The 19,615-nt window shown below is 45.1% G+C and overlaps 1 protein-coding gene across 1 annotated transcript; it reads left to right on the plus strand.

Moving 5' to 3' along the window:
- Window positions 1-13,670: 13,670 nt before the first annotated feature.
- On the plus strand, window positions 13,671-18,344 carry LOC119308443 (probable serine/threonine-protein kinase PBL8). The gene is made up of 6 exons (XM_037584575.1): window positions 13,671-13,991; window positions 15,190-15,524; window positions 16,181-16,316; window positions 16,946-17,082; window positions 17,207-17,330; window positions 17,618-18,344. Exons 1-6 carry the CDS (start codon window positions 13,883-13,885, stop codon window positions 18,064-18,066), a joined length of 1,290 nt encoding a protein of 429 aa, XP_037440472.1. The 5' UTR covers window positions 13,671-13,882; the 3' UTR covers window positions 18,067-18,344.
- Window positions 18,345-19,615: the final 1,271 nt, after the last annotated feature.

Consider the following 19,615-nt stretch of genomic DNA (forward strand, 5'->3'; position numbering starts at 1 on the left):
GTGGCAGCGATGCAACGGGGAGGGGGCGGCGACGGGGCGGAGAGGGTGCGGCTACGTCGCGGGCAGGGTGCGGCGGCGACGGCACAAGAAGGGTGCGGCGGCGACCGCGTGGGGTGGGGTGGCACGAGGGAGGAAGAAAGAGGAGAGGAGACAGAGAGAGGGCAACGGCGGGGGCACGGCCGTTAAGTCAATTTTGAAGCTTTGTCGTCGGCCCCCTCTTTTCCATCTGCTAGCGGATGGCAAATAAAGATTTGTCGTCTACTAGCGGAAGGCAAAGAGGGGCCCCGTTAGGGGTTGATAGCCAGTGGGCCAAACCCCCTCTTTGTCGTCCGCTAGCTGACGACAAATCTTTCTTTGCCGTTTGCTGCCTCTTTGTCGTCAGCTTTCTGCTAGCTTATGGCAAAGCCTACCTCTGTCGTCCGCTAGCAGAAGACAAAGAATGGGCGGACGGCAAATCTGTTGATTCCAATAGTGAACCCCAGAAGCTTACCGGATGGACCGCCAAACACACACTTCTCAGGGTTGAGCTTCAGATTGATCTTACGCAAATTTCCAAATGTTTCTTCTAAATGTTGAATGAGGGTTGCTTTGTCCTTGGTTTTGACTCCATATATGCTTCCACATTTCTGTGCAGCTGGGGCTGGAAACCAATCTGGACTGCTCTTGCAAATGTAGAACCAGCACTTTTCAAACCAAAAGGCATACGTATAAAGCAATACGTGCCACATGGAGTGATAAATGCAGTTTTCTCTTCATCCTCTTTTGGACATAAAAAAATTGGTGATACCCAGAGTAGGCATCAAGAAACGACACCAAATCACAACCGGGAGTGGAGTCCACAATCGGATCGATGCGCGACAAAGTAAACGGATCCTTTGGACAAGCTTTATTGATATCTATGTAGTCAATAGAAAGCCTCCATTTCCCATTTGCCTTGCACACTACAACTGGATTGGCTAACCACATTAGATGGAGCACTCCTATTACCAAGCCTACCGCTTCTAACTTTTTAATTTCCTCAGCAATAAATTGTCATTGTTCCAAAGCTTTCTTCCTGACCTCTGCTTGATGGGCCACGCATGAGGGTATACAGCAAGGTAGTCCTCAATTACCTCCCGGGGAACACCAGGGACATCAAATGGTTACCATGCAAACACATCTACATTCGCCCGCAGGAAGACAATGAGCGCGCTTTCCTATTTGTCATCGAGGGTGGAACTTATGGTAAAAGTTCCCCCCGTGCCGTCCTCCTTGGCGGACACCTTCTTGGTTGCTGGTGGAGCTACTCTAGTTTTCTTTCTCTTGCGACAGAGCTCTTAGGCACGTCCTCAACGGTAGTGCAACACTCCGAAGAGGTGCACTTGTCGGAGTCCTTGTCAGAAGTCTTGTCGGTCTTCTTCCTCTTCTCCCCCCAGGAGCTTTGTCGGCAGGAGCAAGTGCCTTAGTGGCAGATGCTGCAACTGCTTCCTGATAGAGTTGATCAGCGCAAAGGAGTGCATCTTTCTTATCAGAGTTGATGGTGATGACACTCGTCGGCCCTGGCATCTTGAGCGTGTTGTAAGCATAGTGTGATGCTGCCATAAATTTGACTAGTGTCGTGCGGCCAAGAATCCCATTATACGGCAATGGAATCTTGACGACGTCAAAGACGATCTTCTCTGTCCTGTAGTTCAGATCACTGGCAAATTTCACACGTAGCATGATCTTGCCCTTCGATTGGCTCATTCCTAGATTGAACCCTTGAAATGTGCCTGTCTTCTTGAGATCTTCATCAGAAATTTGCAGCCACTTGATCACATCTGGTGAGATCAATTTCAGACCAGCCCCGTTGTCAACCAGCATTTTTGTCACTTTGAGGTTGCATATTGTTGGTGAAACCAACAACAGCAAGCACCCAACCGCAGTTGTGCAATCAGGGTGGTCCTCAGTGTAAAAAATGATGGGCGTGTTGGACCATCTGAGTGGCTTCTGCGTGTCAACTGTTGGCTCTTCCGCATTGACCTCACAGACCCACTATTTGAGTTGGCGATGAGAGGAGTGCAAAGATGCGCCTCCGTCAATGCACATTGCTTCTATGGCTTTCTAAAACTCGCGCTTGCTGGACTCGTCATTGTCCTCTTCGTCCTCCTCCTCATCATCTCCTTCTTTCTTGTCGCGGCCCCTAGCAGGCTTCTCCTTCTATTGCTTGTCCTTGCCACGGCGACCTCCTCGGCCACCACATTTCTTGTCGTATTCTCCGGTACCATCCCGGGTCTTCTCCTTGTATCGCTTCTCATACTCAGCTTTCTGCTTCTCGGCAAGCTGTTCAACTTGCCGGCAGTCTCGGAGGTCATGGCCCTTGGTACGCTGGATATTGCAATATTGCTTGCCGAAGCCTTCCTCTTGTCGGAAGCCGCCTAGGTTTGACACGAGGCGAACCCGACAAACTCCTTGCCGCGGTTCTCAGTCTTGGCCTTCTTGGCGGTGCCAACATTGCTGGATCACTCAACAGCTAGCACTGACCTGCCCTTGCGCTTCCTGTTGCGCTTGCGGCCCTTCTTCTTCAGAGTGGTGGTGGCACCATCATATTCAGAATCAACCCCTGTGCCAATGTCCTCCTCGTGAAGTCTTATCCCCTCTTCAGCACATGCACACTTATCGTCCAGAGCATAAAGCTTGGTGATATCTCTCATTGTATTCATCGCCAGCTCTTCCTGCATCTTGCGATTATGCACATTCTGGTGAAAGGCACTTATGACAGCGGCATGACGAATACCAGGGATGTTGTGTTGTACATGACTAAATCTCTGAATGTACTTGCAGAGAGATTCACCATCCTTCTGTGGTATGACATGCAGGTCACTGGCCTGATCAGGGACTTTGTGACCTCCAGTAAAGGTGCTAACACACTCATGTCATATATCCGCCTAACAGGAGATAGAATTCTCCAGCAAGTTCATCAACCATGATCTGACATTGGGCTTGAGCACCAACAGAAAGTAGTTGGCTAGGATCTTGTCGTCACGTGCCCTAGCAGCTTTCACCGCAATGGTGTAGATGCTCAGGAACTCTGACGGATGAGCTTTGCCATCATCTTTCTCTAGCACTTCTGGCTTGAAGTTTCGGGAGTTGGGCCACTAGACTTGCCGCAACTCACGAGTAAACGATGGACAACCCATCTCATAAGGTACTCCACCAGGATACTCTGGCGCAAGCTCATCTACAGTGCCCCCTGCACTCCTATCAGACTGACGGCATGCTTCCCAACACCGCTTGATGGTGGTATGAGCGTCTTTTCTGTGCCGTACTTGAAGAACATGGCACTGGATGCGGTGAGCTCGCGGATCAGACGACGCCATGGATGCATCTTCATAGGTGTTGAAGCGCTGACTCTGCGGCTGGTGTTGTTGTCGTGGAGGGGACTGCACCATGGCTGCACCGCCTCTAGTCCTCTCATCGGCAGCGCGCATCAGCGTGGTGGGCTGCTGCTACTGAGAGGGCCCTGCCTGCTGCGGCTTTTCGTTGTTGGCGAAGTTGAGGAGGCTCTGAATAGAAGCTCTCCACTCCTCCATCTTATCCATAGCAGGAGGAAAGTCTGGAAGCATCTGTGCTCATGCCAAAGCTTCTATCGGTGTAGATGGCATAGAATGATGCAAAGAATGAGAAGTGTTCTTATGGTAGAGCCAGAAGGAACTCCATATCGATCTTGCACTCACAGTCTACTTCCGCCGGCATGCTGGCGTGCACCTTGGCCCAACACATCATGAGAATGATGCACAAGGGCTTTGCCGTGGGGATGCCCAGAGCCACTAATGTCGTGGTGCTGCTCGTCATGCGCGACCTGAGATGGCCGCAGTGTGTGTGCCGGCGTGGGCGTCTTGGATGGCGATGTACCGTCCTTGGAATTCGCCATGCTGCCTGTAGGTAGCACGATTCCATCCTTGGACCTGGTGGCGTGTGGGGTTGTTGTTGTTTACATCGTGAATGATGCTGCTCGCTTGGCTCTGATAGCCAGAACATCATGGGATTTGCTCGCCACCTCCGCCTCCTCTGCCGCCACCTCCGATGTTGCATGTTTGCGTAGGCATCGGTAGCTTGGATGTAGATGGACCGGCCACCGTGGCGCCCTTCTTCTTGGGAGCCATGGTGATGAAGATGATGAAACTGACACGCTGACTGCTGAATTAGGTTCGTGCAAGCAATCCTCCTACCTGGTGCACCAAAGATGTCGTGCTTACGATGATCTATGGGACCAGCAAAGGCCCCTTTGCAGTTCGACTCGGGAGATCAATGTGCACAAAGAGCAGATCCAGCAATCAGCACAGTAGTTTACCCAAGTTCGGGCCGTTGTGAAGCGTAAAACCCTACTCCTGCTTTGTTGTATTTGATGTGTGAAGCTCAAGTACAAGGAGCGCGGCTTGCCGGCAAGATTGCGTGGGAAGTGCAGCTACACATGTAAATGAGCAAAATTCCGACCTTTTTAAAGGTAGTCGTTGACCTCCTTTTACAGGGAAAGGGGTTACCTCAATGGAAAAATTGTCTTTACATAAGGTGAATAGTGGCTACAGTGCCAAATGCCTAACTCTGACGGGTTAGGACAAACACATTAAATGCGCCATGAGGTGTCACGCTGGTGAAGCTCCCCAGCACAAGTTGTCTCTCTTTCTGTGTCGTTCGCCCAGCTACCTCGTATTTCCTTGACACGCTCTTGAGACGGGTGTCATTAAAGTTGTCTCTTCGATGGTGAGCTGGCACGTGCCCAGACAAATCTCACCTAACTGCCTGCCCGCTCAACACCTATATGACAAGTGACAAGCTGGTCGCTGAGGTGGAGCGGTGGAAAGGTAGTGGGATCTTGCCGGGCCCGGAGCTTGCCGGGTCTTCTCTAGCTTGCCGACAAGGAACTTGTCGGCAACTTCCAAGCTTGATCTTCTGTACTTCTGATCACCGACTTGGATGTCTTCTTTGTACTTTTGCTAATTAACCTTGTGTTTGTCTTCAGCTGCCCTCCGGCAAGCCCTACCATCGGGAAGGCTGCCACTACCTATGCACAAGTCTAGGGGTACTAAAGTAACCAAACATTAGTACACTGACAACAGTGGGTGAGTGGCACCCTGGTATGGGTTTGCTGGCTCTGCTTCGGCCCCGCAGGCCCCGGGCCTGCCTTTTTTTGTGTCCTTGGCTTGAAGGAATATCTACCGGCGTGGCAACGACCCCAACGACGAAGTACCTATGTCTCTTCCACCTTACTTTGCTCCTCGATGTCCTCCACTATGGCCTCGGCAACTTAGATCTCCGTTCCTCCAATTCCTAGCTTGTCGGCGTCGCTGGTTGCTGATGATTCCCCTACATTGGTTTTTCTTTGCCCTATCGCGTCCCCGACCCTGTATACCTCCACACCTCGCCTAGAGACAGATGCAATGCTCATGTATCTGATGGCGCCAAGTGCCACCCTACAGCGACGATGTAGCAGTTTTGACTAGCGGTGGCTTCCTTATCCTAGAGTCCTGATTCGGCGGTTATGGGATTTCTTAAACTCCAGCCAAGGAGAAATCCTTACTCGGCTTGACGGTGCTAGAAGTGGCATCATTCACGGGTCTCGCTTTCCCTTCTTGAAGGCGCTGCCATGGCCTTCATCCATGCCCCTCTTCGAGCTCAGGGGAAACCCTAGGTCCAGTTCTCTAGATTGGATGGCTATGGCGTCACCGCGTCATTCTCCTTCATGAAGGCACTATCTTGTTCTCTTGCGGTGTCCCCAGTGATGACTTTGGCAATGTTGAATACACTGCTTGTTCAGTCTGCCTCTCTTGTTGGGTCTTGGTGGGTTTAGCCGTGTGTATCCTCTATTCCGGGCCGAGCATCCCTTGTTCCTATGCCCCGGGCACCATGTTTGCACCTCCTTATGTTTGTGTCATGGGTTTTACCCAACTTTTCTACCCACTCTAATACCTTATATCAATGAAAAATAAGCAAGCTTTGCGTATTTACGCAAAACTTTAGAGTATATTCTTTTCCATTCCATCTTTGCAAGATATGTAGTTTTCCTAAATATTTTGTTGAAGATAGTGTTAAGTGAGTTCTAAGAAACTCATAGTCTACATGTAATTGTACAAATCAAGGTGATAATGAAGGACTTCAAAGATGAAATACTTTCTTGCATACATCTAGGAAAATACACAGTTTCCCTAATCCCCAATTTATGTTGAATACATGGAGTTAAGTGATTTTTGACACCATGGCTCGAGAACTATGTAATGATATCTGGGAAGATGTGAAACAGAACATCTTCCACGCATCTTATTAAAATATAGTGTGAGCTTTAGGCCCATCATTTTTTTTAGAAAACCTCTAAGGTCCCATGTAGGTGTCATGACAAGGTGGCGGGAAGTTTAGTCACACGTCACACGCGGATGAGCGTTGAGACCCTTTTATAAGGCTTCTCTCCCACATACTATTGGAGCTTGAGAATACGAGTGGTTCCCGCATGCTCCTCCTCCGCCGCCCACAACGCCTCACTCCCACGTGTCATGTTTCGTGATCAAGCACGAGCTCACCCCTTTGTCATGAGTGCGCTTAATTTTTTGCCGGTCAAGAATGGATAATTAATTGGTCATTAATTATAAGTCACTAATGGACGTGCCACAAATTTGAGACATCGGTTTGTGAGCTATTGCCAACTCAGACGTGGGTCCAGTCCACGTCTCCCTACCCGATCGTGCATATATATTGGAGGCATCGGCAACCCTAGACGCAACCCAAATCATGTCACATCTACCTCCTAGCGCACATAGCCTACCGCCGTTTCGCTCACTTGCTGCCTTGGACGACCCCACCCCGTCTATCTTGTGCACGGCTATAAGGGAGAGCAGGTCTCGGGAACCCCCTCCCTTTGCGATCCTACACCGGGAGAAGGCCGATTAGGTTTTTGAGGAACGTCTCTAACGCGACTGCTCTCGTCGTTGTTCATCTTCATCCGTTACTTCACATCCTCATCGCCTTCATCATCATCATGTCTAAGCCGTCAGGAACGCTGCTGCTACTAAGAAGAAGGTCGTCGAGGTCGTCGCCGTGACTTCGATCTGGCCAACTGGAGGGTATAACTTGTTTATACCATTCCTGTTCATTACTGTTTGCACCTTACTTGTTGTTTGCATAGTACGAGCTTGCATGGTGAGTTATCAGTAGGAGATTAATACTATCAACACCATGTTTATGATTTACTTTTGGATTAGATTACTCAAAAATTGCTAATTTACTCACCAATCCAAAAACCTAATATATATATATATATTTTTGATTCATGGCTTTGCTGTTGCACTGGAGCCGACCCCGTTTACGAGGACATAGTTTAAGTATTGGCAAACCAAAACTATTTTGTGGCTCACAATGATGAATGTGTTCTGGGTCGTTAGTGGTGCTCCTGAAGGAACAATTACTCATGTATAGGAGAAGGCTTCCAAGGAGGCCACTAGTGTCTTTATTTGAGACGTTTTGAGTGTGATCAGACACAAACTAGTTGATGCAATTTACATATGCAGGTTGGCAAGGACTTGTGGGATCCAATTGAAGCAAAATTTGGCACAACTAATGCTGAAGCGAGATGTATGCCCTGGAACGGTTCCATGATTATAGAATGGTTGAGGACCGCTCTGTATTGGACCAGGCTCATGAGATATAATGCATCGTTAAGGAGCTCAAGCTTCTTAACTGTGAGTTACAAGGCAAGTTTGTCATAGGTTGCATAATTCCTAAGTTGCCTCCTTCCTAGAGGAGGTTTGCTATCATTCTGAAACATCATAGATGTGAATTCTGAGTAGAGGATGTAATCGGTCATATGAGTGTTGAGCAGAACTTGAGAGCAAAAGACTCACTCGGTAAGAGGGCGATGGAACTTATGTCACTAATATTGTACAGAAGAACTTCCATAGGTTCAAGGGAAAGAACATGGTCCAACAGAATACCGACTTCAATAAGAAGGGTAAGAAGACCTTCAATAAGGACAAGAATAAAGATGGTTGTTTTACTTGTGGTTCGAAGGAACATTGGGCCAACAAATGTCTGGAAAAATACAAGAAGCCAGGATAAGACTCCAAGTCAGTCAACATGCTTATGAGCAACAATGATAGTGGGGCACCTGGGTACGGTGATTCATTTACTGTATTGTCAGTTTGTCGGTCCATCAGTTGGTAGGTTGAATGATGTTTGCTAGAACTACGTCGGTATTTCCCCAAAGAGGAAGGGATGATGCAGTATAGCGATGGTAGGTATTTCCCTCAATGATGAGACCAAGGTTATCGAACCAGTAGGAGAACCTCCTCACACCACGTAAACAACACCTACACACAAATAACAAATACTCGCAACCCGACGTGTTAAAGGGGTTGTCGACCCCTTTCGGGTACGACGCCTCAAGATAGGCAAATAACATGAGGTAAAAGTGGTATATAGGATAAATAGATCGCGGAACAAATAAATTGCAGCAAGGTATTTTTGTATTTTTGATTTAATAGATCTGAAAATAAATGCAAAGGAAAATAGATCGCAAAGGCAAATATGATGAAAAGAGACCCGGGGGCCGTAGGTTTCACTAGTGGCTTCTCTCGAGAAAAATAGCAAACAGCGGGAAAACAATTACTATTGGGCAATTGATAGAACTTCAAATAATCATGCCGATATCCAAGCAATGATCATTATATAGGCATCACGTCTAAGATTAGTAGACCGACTCCTGCCTGCATCTACTACTATTACTCCACACACCGACCGCTATCCAGCATGCATCTAGTGTATTAAGTTCGTGGAAAAACGGAGTAATGCAATAAGAAAGATGACATCATGTAGACAAGATCCGTTTATCTATTGCAGTGATATAGATCCCATCTTGTTATCCTTAGTAGCAACAATACATACGTGTCGGTTCCCCTTCTGTCACTGAGATCAAGCACCGCAATATCGAACCCACTACAAAGCACCTCTTCCCATTGCAAGATAAATAGATCAAGTTGGCCAAACAAAACCCAAATATCATAGAAGAAATATGAGGCTATAAGCAATCATGCATATAAGAGATCAAAGAAGACTCAAATAACTTTCATGGATAAAAACATAGATCTGATCATAAACTCAAAGTTCATCGGATCCCAACAAACACACCGCAAAAAGACTTACATCATATGGATCTCCAAGAGACCATTGTATTGATAATCAAGAGAGAAAGAGAGAGAGAGAGAGAGAGAGAGAGAGAGAGAGAGAGAGAGAGAGAGAGAGAGAGAGGAAGCCATCTAGCTACTAACTACGAACTCGTAGGTCTTCAAAGAACTACTCACGCATCATTGGAGAGGCACCAATGGAAGTGGTGAACCCCTCCATGATGGTGTCTAGATTGGATCTGGTGGTTCTGGACTCTGCGGCGGCTGGAATTGATTTTTGTCGACTCCCCTAGGGTTTCAAGAATATTGGGGTATTTATAGAGCAAAGAGGCGGTTGAGGGGGCACCCGAGGTGGGAACAACCCACCAGGGCGTGCCTGGGCCTCCTGGCGCGCCCTGGTGGCTGTTGCTCCCCTCGAGCCACCCCCCAGGTGCTTCTTGGCCCACTGGATGTCTTCTGGCCCAAAAAAATCATCCAGGAGTTTCGTTGCGTTTGGACTCCGTTTGATATTGATTTCCTGCGATGACATGTAGAAAACAACAACCAACACTGGGCACTATGTCAATAGGTTAGTACCAAAAATGATATAAAATGATTGTAAAACATCCAAGAATGATAATATAACAGGATGGAACAATCAAAAATTATAGATACATTGGAGACGTATCATTGAAACATGCGCAACTATTCATGTGTGTGTGTGTGTGCTGATATTTCGTTGGTCTCTTCTTACCAGGCCATGTGAGACTGGTCCGTACTTCATGGAAGGATCGTATACCTGAAGAACGTGAAACATGTCCCTGCCATTGAGAAGAATCTCGTTAGTGGATCCCTTCTCTGTAACGAAGGTTGTAAGTTGGTCTTCGAGTCTAATAAAGTAGTTATTTCAAAATTTGGACCATTTATTGGAAAAATTTATGAATGTGGAGGTTTGTTTCACCTTTTCCTCATGAATTTTTGTAATAAAGTTGTGAACCATATTCATTTGAGAGTTAATGAATATTAAGTTTGGCATCCACGTCTTTGGCACAGTAATTTCGGTTGTATGACACAACTAGCTAAGTTGAGTTAATACCGAGTTTCACTTTAGCCAAAGGTTCTAAGTGGCATTCATGTCTGTGTAAGCAAAGCAACTTCGCAAGACCCACAAGGCCGTGAAGGAGAGACACTTGTCACCATTATATCTCATCTTTGTGAGATGAATGGTGTGTTGACTAAAGGTGGAAAGACATACTTTATGATGTTGATAGATGATTCCACTAGATACTACTCCCTCCATTCCTAAATATAGGGTGTATAGTTTTTGGCACAGAAATTAAAGAACACACATGGAGGGAAAATTTCACATGTTTTGGGCGAGATTTCACCTGACTAATTGACATTAGAATATAGAGAAGCTTGCTTGATATAAGGAAATGTAATCAAATCCTTAAAAAAATGTCCCAATGAGTGATGCAACGCAATACACCTTATATTTTGGGTTTTTTCTGAAAAAACTATACACCTTATATCAAGGAACGGAGGGAGTACTATGTATATTTGTAAAACACTAAAGACGAGGCTCTACACTACTGTAAAATCTAGAAGGAACAAGTTGCGAATCAACTTGAAAAGAAAATTAAACAAGTCCAATCAGATAGTGGTGGAGAGTATTTCTCGAATGATTCTTTCTTTATAGATATGGTATTATTCATGAGAGGATGCCTTCGTATTCACCCTAGTCAGACGGGGTTGCCGAACAGAAAAACTTCACTCTAACAGATTTGGTTAATGCCATGTTAGATACAACGGGTTTATCCAAGGCATGGTGGGGGGAGGCTATACTGATATCATGTCATGTCCTGAGTAAAGTTACCACAAAAGATAATGAGATCACTCCCTTTGAGCAATGGGAGAAGATAAGAACTACACTCCCTTACTTACATACTTGGGGTTGTTTGGCAAAAGTCAATGTACCAATTCCCAAGAAGCGTAAGCTAGGAACAAAGATCGTGGACTGCGTTAATTTGGGGTACACTAAGAATAGTGTTTGCTAGATTTCTAGTAGTGAAATCTGAGGTGCCTGACGTGAAAGTTGGTACAATTATGGAGTCTAATGATGCTACATTCATTGAGGATATTTTTCCTATGAGAGATATGCAAAAGACTTCTAGACATGAGTCTGTGGAGACTCCTGAGCCTATCATACCTATGGAATATTATGAGCAAACACGTAATGAAAATCCTGTGGAGGATGACGAGTAAGCTCTTGGTAGGGGAAAGGGACAGAGGACTGCAAAGTACTTTGGTGATGATTCCTTGTGTACCTTATGGATGACACTCTCACTTCTATTGCAGAAGCTTATGCATCTCCAGATGCTGACTACTGGAAGGATGGGGTCCGTAGCGATATGGATTCCATCATGGCTAATGGGACATGGTAAACCACTAAACATCCCTATGGTTGCAAACCATTGGGATGCAAGTGGGTGTTCAAAAAGAAGCTTAGGCCTAATGGTACAACTAAAAAGTACAAGGCTAGATTTGTGGTCAAGGGTTATACCCAGAAAGAAGAACAAGATTTCTTTAAGACTTATTCACATGTGCCCACACTGACATCATTCAAGTGCTACTCTTGTTGATGGCCTCACATGGTCTTCCTGTCCATTAGATAGACATTAAGACAACTTTCCTAAATGGAGAGTTAGATGATGAAACCTACATGCAACAGCCAAATGGCTTTGTAATAGATGATCATGAAGGAAAGGTGTGTAAGTTATTGAAATCTTCATATGGCCTGAAATAAGCACCTAAGCAATGGCATGAGAAGTTTGACAAAACTTTGACATCTGTTAGCTTTATTGTTAATGAAGCTGACAAGTGTGTATACTATTTCCATGGTGGGGGCGAAGGAGTTATATTGTGCTTGTATGTTGATGACATACTGATATTGGGAACCAAGCTCAAAGCCATTGAGTAGGTTAAGGCTTTTCGGACTGAAAACTTTGAGATGAAAGATCTTGGTGTGGCTGATGTTATCTTGCACATCAAGCTACTGAGAGATAATGAGGGTGGGACTACGCTTCACAATCCCATTATGTTGAGAAGATTTTTTAGTCATTTTAGATATTCAGACAACAAGACTTCTCCAACACCATATGATCCTAGTGTGAAGATTCAAAAGTTCGAAGGCAATACTAAATATCAATTGAGATACTCCCAAATTATTGGTTCAATCATGTACCTAGCTTGCACTACAAGGCCTCACATCATGTTTGTTGTAAGCAACCTAAGCCGGTTTGTCATAAATCTATGATATGTACATTGACATGTTGCTGAGAGAGTTATGCACTATTTGGAAGGTATTGTGGGCCATGGACTTCACTATAGTAGATACCATGAGATTAATATGGTCAACGCCATGTTTATGACTTATTTCTAGGTTAGATTAAGGCAAAAAATTGCTATTTTACTCAACACATCAACAAATTTCCTATATTAAAATGAATTGAGATCATCATGTGGATGACAAAGAGCTTTATTATTCGTCCCTACAAAGCTTACGCGTGAAGCAATGCAATCGGAATGTATAAATTTGGTATTTCAAGACAACAAACCAGACATATATCCCACAAGTTAAAAAAGGTTGTGTAAAATTTTTTTTTGGAGAGGGCCAATAAATAGAATTCATTGTTTTGCACAGACTATCTTATTTATTGAGAAATTGTGGATTTGTCACTCATAAAATGAACCTTTATACGATAGCAAAGGAAGAAAAATCCATAGTCCGAGCCCATTGTCAACACCCTAGACCCTCAAAATACCTTCAATATCCAAGGATCATAGATTGATGAATCATATTCAATAAATGGTTTAGCCATTTGCTCTCGGTTGTACGATAAGGTTGGAGAAGGCTAACCACTTGTTTCTAAAATCAACATTCTTACAATTTATTTATTCAAGATGTGTAAAGAGGAAGAGCTCCGCCTTCCCGTTTCTTCTGTAGCTGGATTCCCCAAAGCCACGTAATGTGATTCCAGCGCAACACCTTTTGTTTTGAGACGAGAAACAAATAAAATTGTGTGTTGAAATGGCAGGTAAATCATCATTGTTCACTTGCCAAAGAACGGTAAACCATCAAATCTCACCTCTGTTCATTTTAAGTCCAAGTCCATGAGCATTGTTCACTCGTGAAAGAATTGTTCCGTAGCAAGAGGAATCTTTGGGAGGCGGTGGATCCGGCTGTTCATGGTTCGTACATTGTACCACACGGTGCCGGGTTCCCAAACAAATCCACCAAGTCAACTGTTTACGGACCCTGTTTCTGCGATGGAGACTAATTTTGCATCCCCCGGTATTGATTTTTGAAGTTTTTTCCTCCATACCGGTACCATATTGGCTGCAAAAGTTCAACAATATAAAAAAGCGAGTTACCACCAACTAATTATGAGGCTCTCTGAAGAAATGTCAACACGAAATGAAGTGAAATGGCGGTGGTACTTTTTGAGGACAGCCACAGGCACGGCCACCACCCCTCTCTCATCACTCATCAGTCCTGTCTGTCACTCGTCACAAGTAAGTAGTTAAGCTCTGCCGCCGGTGCCTCCCCTTCCTGCCGGCTCCTGTTTCGCACAGCCATCCGCTCCGCTGCTCCCCAGAGGACACACCTCCTCTCCGCTTCCTCTCTTCTCTTCCCTTCTCTCCTCTTCTCTCCTCAAGGATGAAGCTCGCTCGCCCGCCGAGGATGAGATGAGAGGCTGGGCCACCACCAGCAGATGAACAAGAGCCCCGCCAACCGCCACGCCGCAAGCGAGACGAGGAGGGGAGAGATGGGGAACTGCGGCACGCGGGAGGAGAATGCCGTCGTCGCCGCGCACGCGCAAGGTCCTTGTTCCTCCTTAGTCACCCTTCCCGACGCTGGGTTGGGGATTTCTTGCCGATGCTTGTTTTGGGGGGCGGTGGATGCTGAGATCCGCGTTATGGAATTCCTGGTGGAATAGCCGGAAGAGCGTTCTTTGCTTCGATTTTTGCGACGGCGTCCGGTTTATTAGGATCTTCCGCCTGGTGACTTGTGTGGCGAATTCGGGCTTTCTTTCTTCTAGGGCTTGTTCCGAATCGGCACTGCGAAAGAGGGTTTTGATTGATTGAAATCTAAACTTTCGGCCTGACTAAATATTTCTTCTGTTATTCGAACGGGGGATTTTGCTCCAATTTTATCTTCTTTTTTTGTCAACTTTGGTGTCTTGAATCCCCATTTGATTTCTCTCCTCTGACATGAGTATCAACTTTTGTTCAACCGTGGTTTCTTGCCTCCTGCATTTGCTGCCCAACTTGCCATTCTTCTCTCCTTCCTCATCTTCTTGGCTCTTGCATCATAAATCCTGCTTGATGGAGCTCATCGGGAAATATTTACCGGCCCTTGCCCCAGTGGAACTGGAGGCTGCAGCAATCTCTGTGCCCCCTCCCTCACTCTGTACTGTTGACTTTCAGATTTTCAGAAAAAAGAAAGCCATGATCCTGCACGTTGGGTTAACATAATCTCTTCTAGTACCAAGTTGCCTTTTAAAAAGCAATCTGCAACTGTGTAGTAGATCTGGTGGTCCTGTTTACCCCTTGCTGTAACTAATTTGCGCGTGTGCAATCTTTTTTTTTCTCTCTTATAGTACTCAGAAACATAGTCCAAGCCAGCATTCAATGGCCTGCTCTTATTTCACTTGTCTTCATGTTACTTTTACAATTTACAGAGTTGCTAATGCAGAAAGTTGATGCGCTTGGGAATGAGACTTAACTGTCTTTCTTCTCTCTTCAATTATGCCTGTCAAAATAATAATATTGCTGATAATCCAATCCCTCTGTAATTTTCAAACTAACCACCTTGACTCAGCTCTATGTACTACATGAGTGAGTTCAAGATCTTTTCTTCTTGAATTCCATGGTTTATCATTTCTTTATAAAACTAAGTATTAGATCTGTAATGCTTTACCCTTTTTAATGTGATAGTCTGCTTTTAGTTTATCCGACTGATGCATAAATGGCACTAACATGAACTTATTTTTCTGTCATTGCAATGGTATGTTTTCAGTTCAGCAAGTCCACTTGTTACAACATTCCGACAAGAATGCTCTTGCAGATAGGAAGCACACCCGCACCTCATCAGATGTAAGTGACCCTCCCACACCTAGGAAAATCGAAGATGCCAAGAACATTTCCATATACAACAATGTGATTGCATTCACGTTGTTTGAGCTTGAAACAATCACAAAGAGCTTTCGGGCCGATTATGTTCTTGGCGAAGGAGGCTTTGGGACTGTTTACAAGGGTTACATAGATGAGAATGTCAGGGTTGGCCTGAAATCACTGCCTGTTGCCGTCAAGGTGCTCAACAAAGATGGACATCAAGGGCACAGAGAATGGCTAGTGAGTAACCAAGTTATTCCGTTTTGTCATGCCTGATAGTGTTTACGATGTACATTGACATGCTGAAAATTAATAATTATTACAAGAATTTAGTTATGCATGTTATGTGTTGCAGCACCAGCACATAAGAAACCTTATTGAGAACTCCGTGCACATTTAATTTTCTTAATATCATGCAAACTAGCATGCCTGGTCAGGATAATTCTCTATAAGCTAAAATGAAAAAATGACAAAAAAACATTTTCTTTGGTATACATTTAATTGAGAGTAGTAGATGTATTACTGTAACTAATTCACTCAGAATGTGGAAACTGGAAAATTCGTAAGTTGAGAAAGGTTATTTTTATCGTGCATGTGAATGATATAAGCGTAGCCCCTGAGTCGTGCTTGTAGTTACTAAAATCATGCATTCATTGTCGTGTATTGGATTTGGAAACATAATAGTGCTATGGTCAGCACAAGCAACAACACCAACCAAAGAGACTGATTTCGTATGTAACTATGAAGAACGATGCCAGGGTTATCATATTGTTTTTTAGAAACCGTGTTCAATGGCTTTGGTCTATTATTAGTTTATTACCCTGTTTAGTCATTTTTTTGTTTCTCTTTTGCTAAAAAGTTCTCAATGTGTTACTCATTTTTTATTTCTTTGTCAGACTGAGGTTAATTTCTTGGGGCAGCTAAGACATCCAAACCTAGTAAAGTTGATTGGATATTGCTGTGAAGATGACCACAGGCTGCTTGTCTATGAGTTCATGTTTCGAGGAAGTCTGGAAAACCACTTGTTTCGAAGTAATACATCTACTACTCTTGGCAGCTCACATGATATCATAAAATAATTTCTGTGGCATCATATCTTTACATATATTCCCCCGATTCTTTCTCTAATGCCATCAACACCATCGTCATGATGACCACAACGTGAATAATAGAAGTATATTATTTTCTTGTCAGTATATCGGTGTGATGTAACTTTTCATTGCCATGTAGCATTAGGCATCTTTATACACTCATGCATGTAGCCAAGTGAACAATGCCCAGTTCGCTGTATCTTCCCTGATCTAGAATAGCTGAATAAGTTCTGCTTGGCATATAAAATCAGCTTTCGGCTTGTTGGAAACAGATACTGGTAGACTCAGTTCAGGATTTGAACTTAATCATCAGCATTTGTGATAGAGATTATCCAGTAAACTAGTAATTTCCACATGTAACTGCCAGTGCTTCACTTCTGCAGCTGAAGCCTGAATCTGGTCTGTTTGTTGTGTTGAAAATTTATTTATGAGCTATATCCAAATTGCAAAAATTGCCTATTAGTTTATTCTTTCTCCTATTGTATGAGCTATATTTATATTTTGGATTAAACTTGTATCTGAGACAGCGAAAAATGTTTTGCTGACTCCTTCTCTTGTTTCCCCCCTCAGAGACGGCTACTCCGTTACCCTGGGCAACTAGGATGTCTATTGCACTGGGAGCTGCCAAAGGGTTGGCTTGTCTCCACAATGCTGAAAGGCCTGTTATCTACAGGGATTTCAAAACCTCAAATATTCTGCTGGACTCTGTTGAGTGTTCATACTTGGCTACTTGCCGATGCTTCTTTTTTTCTTCTCAGTTCTTTGCATATCCATCAGAAATACCTAATTGTTTGTGATAATGACATTTGCCTCTTATTTACATCGCCACAGGATTATACTGCTAAACTGTCAGACTTTGGCCTGGCAAAAGCTGGCCCAGAAGGTGATGAGACCCATGTATCAACACGGGTGATGGGAACATACGGTTATGCCGCCCCTGAATATGTGATGACTGGTATTACCCTCATTTTCCAACAATTTCTTTGGTAAATAAATTCGCTTAATGATGCCATCGTGCCATTACTGGCAAACTGTTTGGATATGAGCTTCTTGGTGTCATATTAGCCAGTCACCAGAGCAACTACATGATCTGAGATCACGCACAAATATATCATGTATTGGTTTTATTTGGTGTGGAATAAAATTTTTACCTCATAAAAAATATTTGTTGATGCGATGCGAAAAATGCATGTAACTTTTTTTGTCCCTCCTCACAACCTCATGAATATACCTACCTGACAGGTCACTTGACTGCTAGAAGTGATGTCTACAGCTTTGGTGTGGTCCTTCTGGAGCTCCTGACAGGGCGGAAGTCCATCGACAAATCCCGGGCAAGCAGGGAGCACAGCCTGGTTGACTGGGTTCGCCCCAAGCTGAGCGACAAGAGGCGGCTTCACCAAATCATCGACCCAAAACTGGAGGGACAGTATTCAGTGAGAGCAGCTCACAAGGCCTGCAGCCTTGCATACTACTGTCTGAGCCAGAACCCCAAGGCCAGGCCCCTGATGAGCGATGTCGTAGAGACGCTTGAGCCATTGCAGAGTGGCGGTGGGAGTGATGGAGCCGTTGTTCAAGCCGGCGGCCTCCCTGACTACAGAGTTCGCCGCGGCCTGACCGGAAACAGCGTCCACTGCAGGGCCATTCCCAACCCCAAGTGCTCCCCTGCCGTGCCGGCGTGCAGGGTGAGGTGATAACAGCTTCTGCAGTTTCAGGTTCATCCTACCCACTGCTGCAATAGGTCCAGTTGTACATTGCAAGCTTTTTCCGATGTGTAAATTTGATGTGCGTGCCACTGTTGTTTTTTGTTTCTGCTGCTTGTAAGGCCCCTCTAATTTTCGCGGGGGTGGCCTTAAGGTATCCTTGAACAGAGCGATCCCCGCTGAAACCGGCGGGTTTGAATCCCTGGAAATGAAATGCCGAACCAAGAGTGGTTGGCTGGCAATGGTATGGAACTATGGAAGTTATGTCACATGTTGTAGCTTTTTCTTTCCCCAGTTATCGGTCCTGGATTGCTTCATATGTTTCTCTCTCTCATATGATAAGCTGCTACGAAGAATTAGAGGAGTTCTTGGTCATTTCTTTTCTAGTCTCTACTCCTAATGGAGCAGTTGGTAGTCTCGCTTCCAGGTTTTTTTTCGTCCCACCACTTTCGTTCGGTTTTTTTCGTAGGTTAGCCGTCGTAGATTTTTTTCGATGCTGGTTTCTTATTCACCGGTTTATTTACCCCTCAGCTCTTTCCTTGCAAATCAGCACTTTCCAAACGTGCACGCAATCACGGATCTAAATTTACTAACTTATTCAAATCAACAGATACCTTCCATTATTGCAAATTTCTTTAGGAAACAAATAATAGATTTTAAGGAAACAAATAAAAGATTTTAAAGACGCATCATACTTTACTAACAATCACTAAAAATCAAATCTAAATTAATTAACCTTACCTTAAATCACTCAATCACTTTAATTAGAAAACATTTTCTTTCCTAACTGCACCCCGCTTAGTGTGCACATAACAATCCGAAGTAATTAGAGTCACATGATTGAATCCATTTATTTAGAGCGACATGATTGAATTCATTTATAACAATAATCCTCACCAAAAGTGCGTTTAGCAATTTTAGAGGGCGGACCAAAACTCTGCCATCCGCTCACCCACGTTTGTTTAGGTACAGGAAAAAATGGCATAATATATGGAAACAACACGACCGGGGCGGCGGCGCAATCTTCGGGGATAGGGGATTGGAGGAGAAGGATTGGCCTGGCAGCATGACCGGGGTGCTTCCCCGCGGCCGTGGCCGTCCTCGCGATGCCACCTACCCGAAATCAATGCTGCTCCCTGCCGTCAGCCGAGGCGACGCCGCCTGCCCTCCTACCCACGGTCCGCTGCCGCGTGCGGCTAAGGCGGGAGGAGTAGCGACGGGGTCGAGGTCCTTCATGCGTTCCGGGATGGAGGCCATGATTTCATCGAGGTCGTTGCTGCCTCCTACACTAAGGGTGTGTCGCCGAGATTGAGGCGAGCATGAGGAGCTGTGGCCACCGCCATGGTCACCCCATCACAGGGGATGGAGCACGCCGCTGGCCTACAACTTGTGGAAATCACTATTTCTCTTCAGGTCGCGTGGTGACCGGATCTTGCCGATGTGTCCCTTCCCGACGACCTCCTCTTTGCCCGGTTGGCCGGCATGAATCTCGCCATTGATGCCCTCAACTTCTCTGCCTCGAGCTCGACGGTCAGCCACC

The sequence above is a fragment of the Triticum dicoccoides genome, chromosome 5B (genome assembly GCF_002162155.2).
Source record: "Triticum dicoccoides isolate Atlit2015 ecotype Zavitan chromosome 5B, WEW_v2.0, whole genome shotgun sequence".
NCBI classification, from domain to species: domain Eukaryota; kingdom Viridiplantae; phylum Streptophyta; class Magnoliopsida; order Poales; family Poaceae; genus Triticum; species Triticum dicoccoides.

What these genes read in the sequence shown, in the direction of transcription:
- LOC119308443 (XM_037584575.1), top strand. Translation starts at nt 13,883, where the DNA reads ATGAACAAGAGCCCCGCCAACCGCCACGCCGCAAGCGAGACGAGGAGG. An exon ending in CGTCGCCGCGCACGCGCAAG is followed by an intron (nt 13,992 to 15,189) that starts GTCCTTGTTCCT and finishes GTATGTTTTCAG; the next exon opens with TTCAGCAAGTCCACTTGTTA. An exon ending in GGAAAACCACTTGTTTCGAA is followed by an intron (nt 16,317 to 16,945) that starts GTAATACATCTA and finishes TTCCCCCCTCAG; the next exon opens with AGACGGCTACTCCGTTACCC.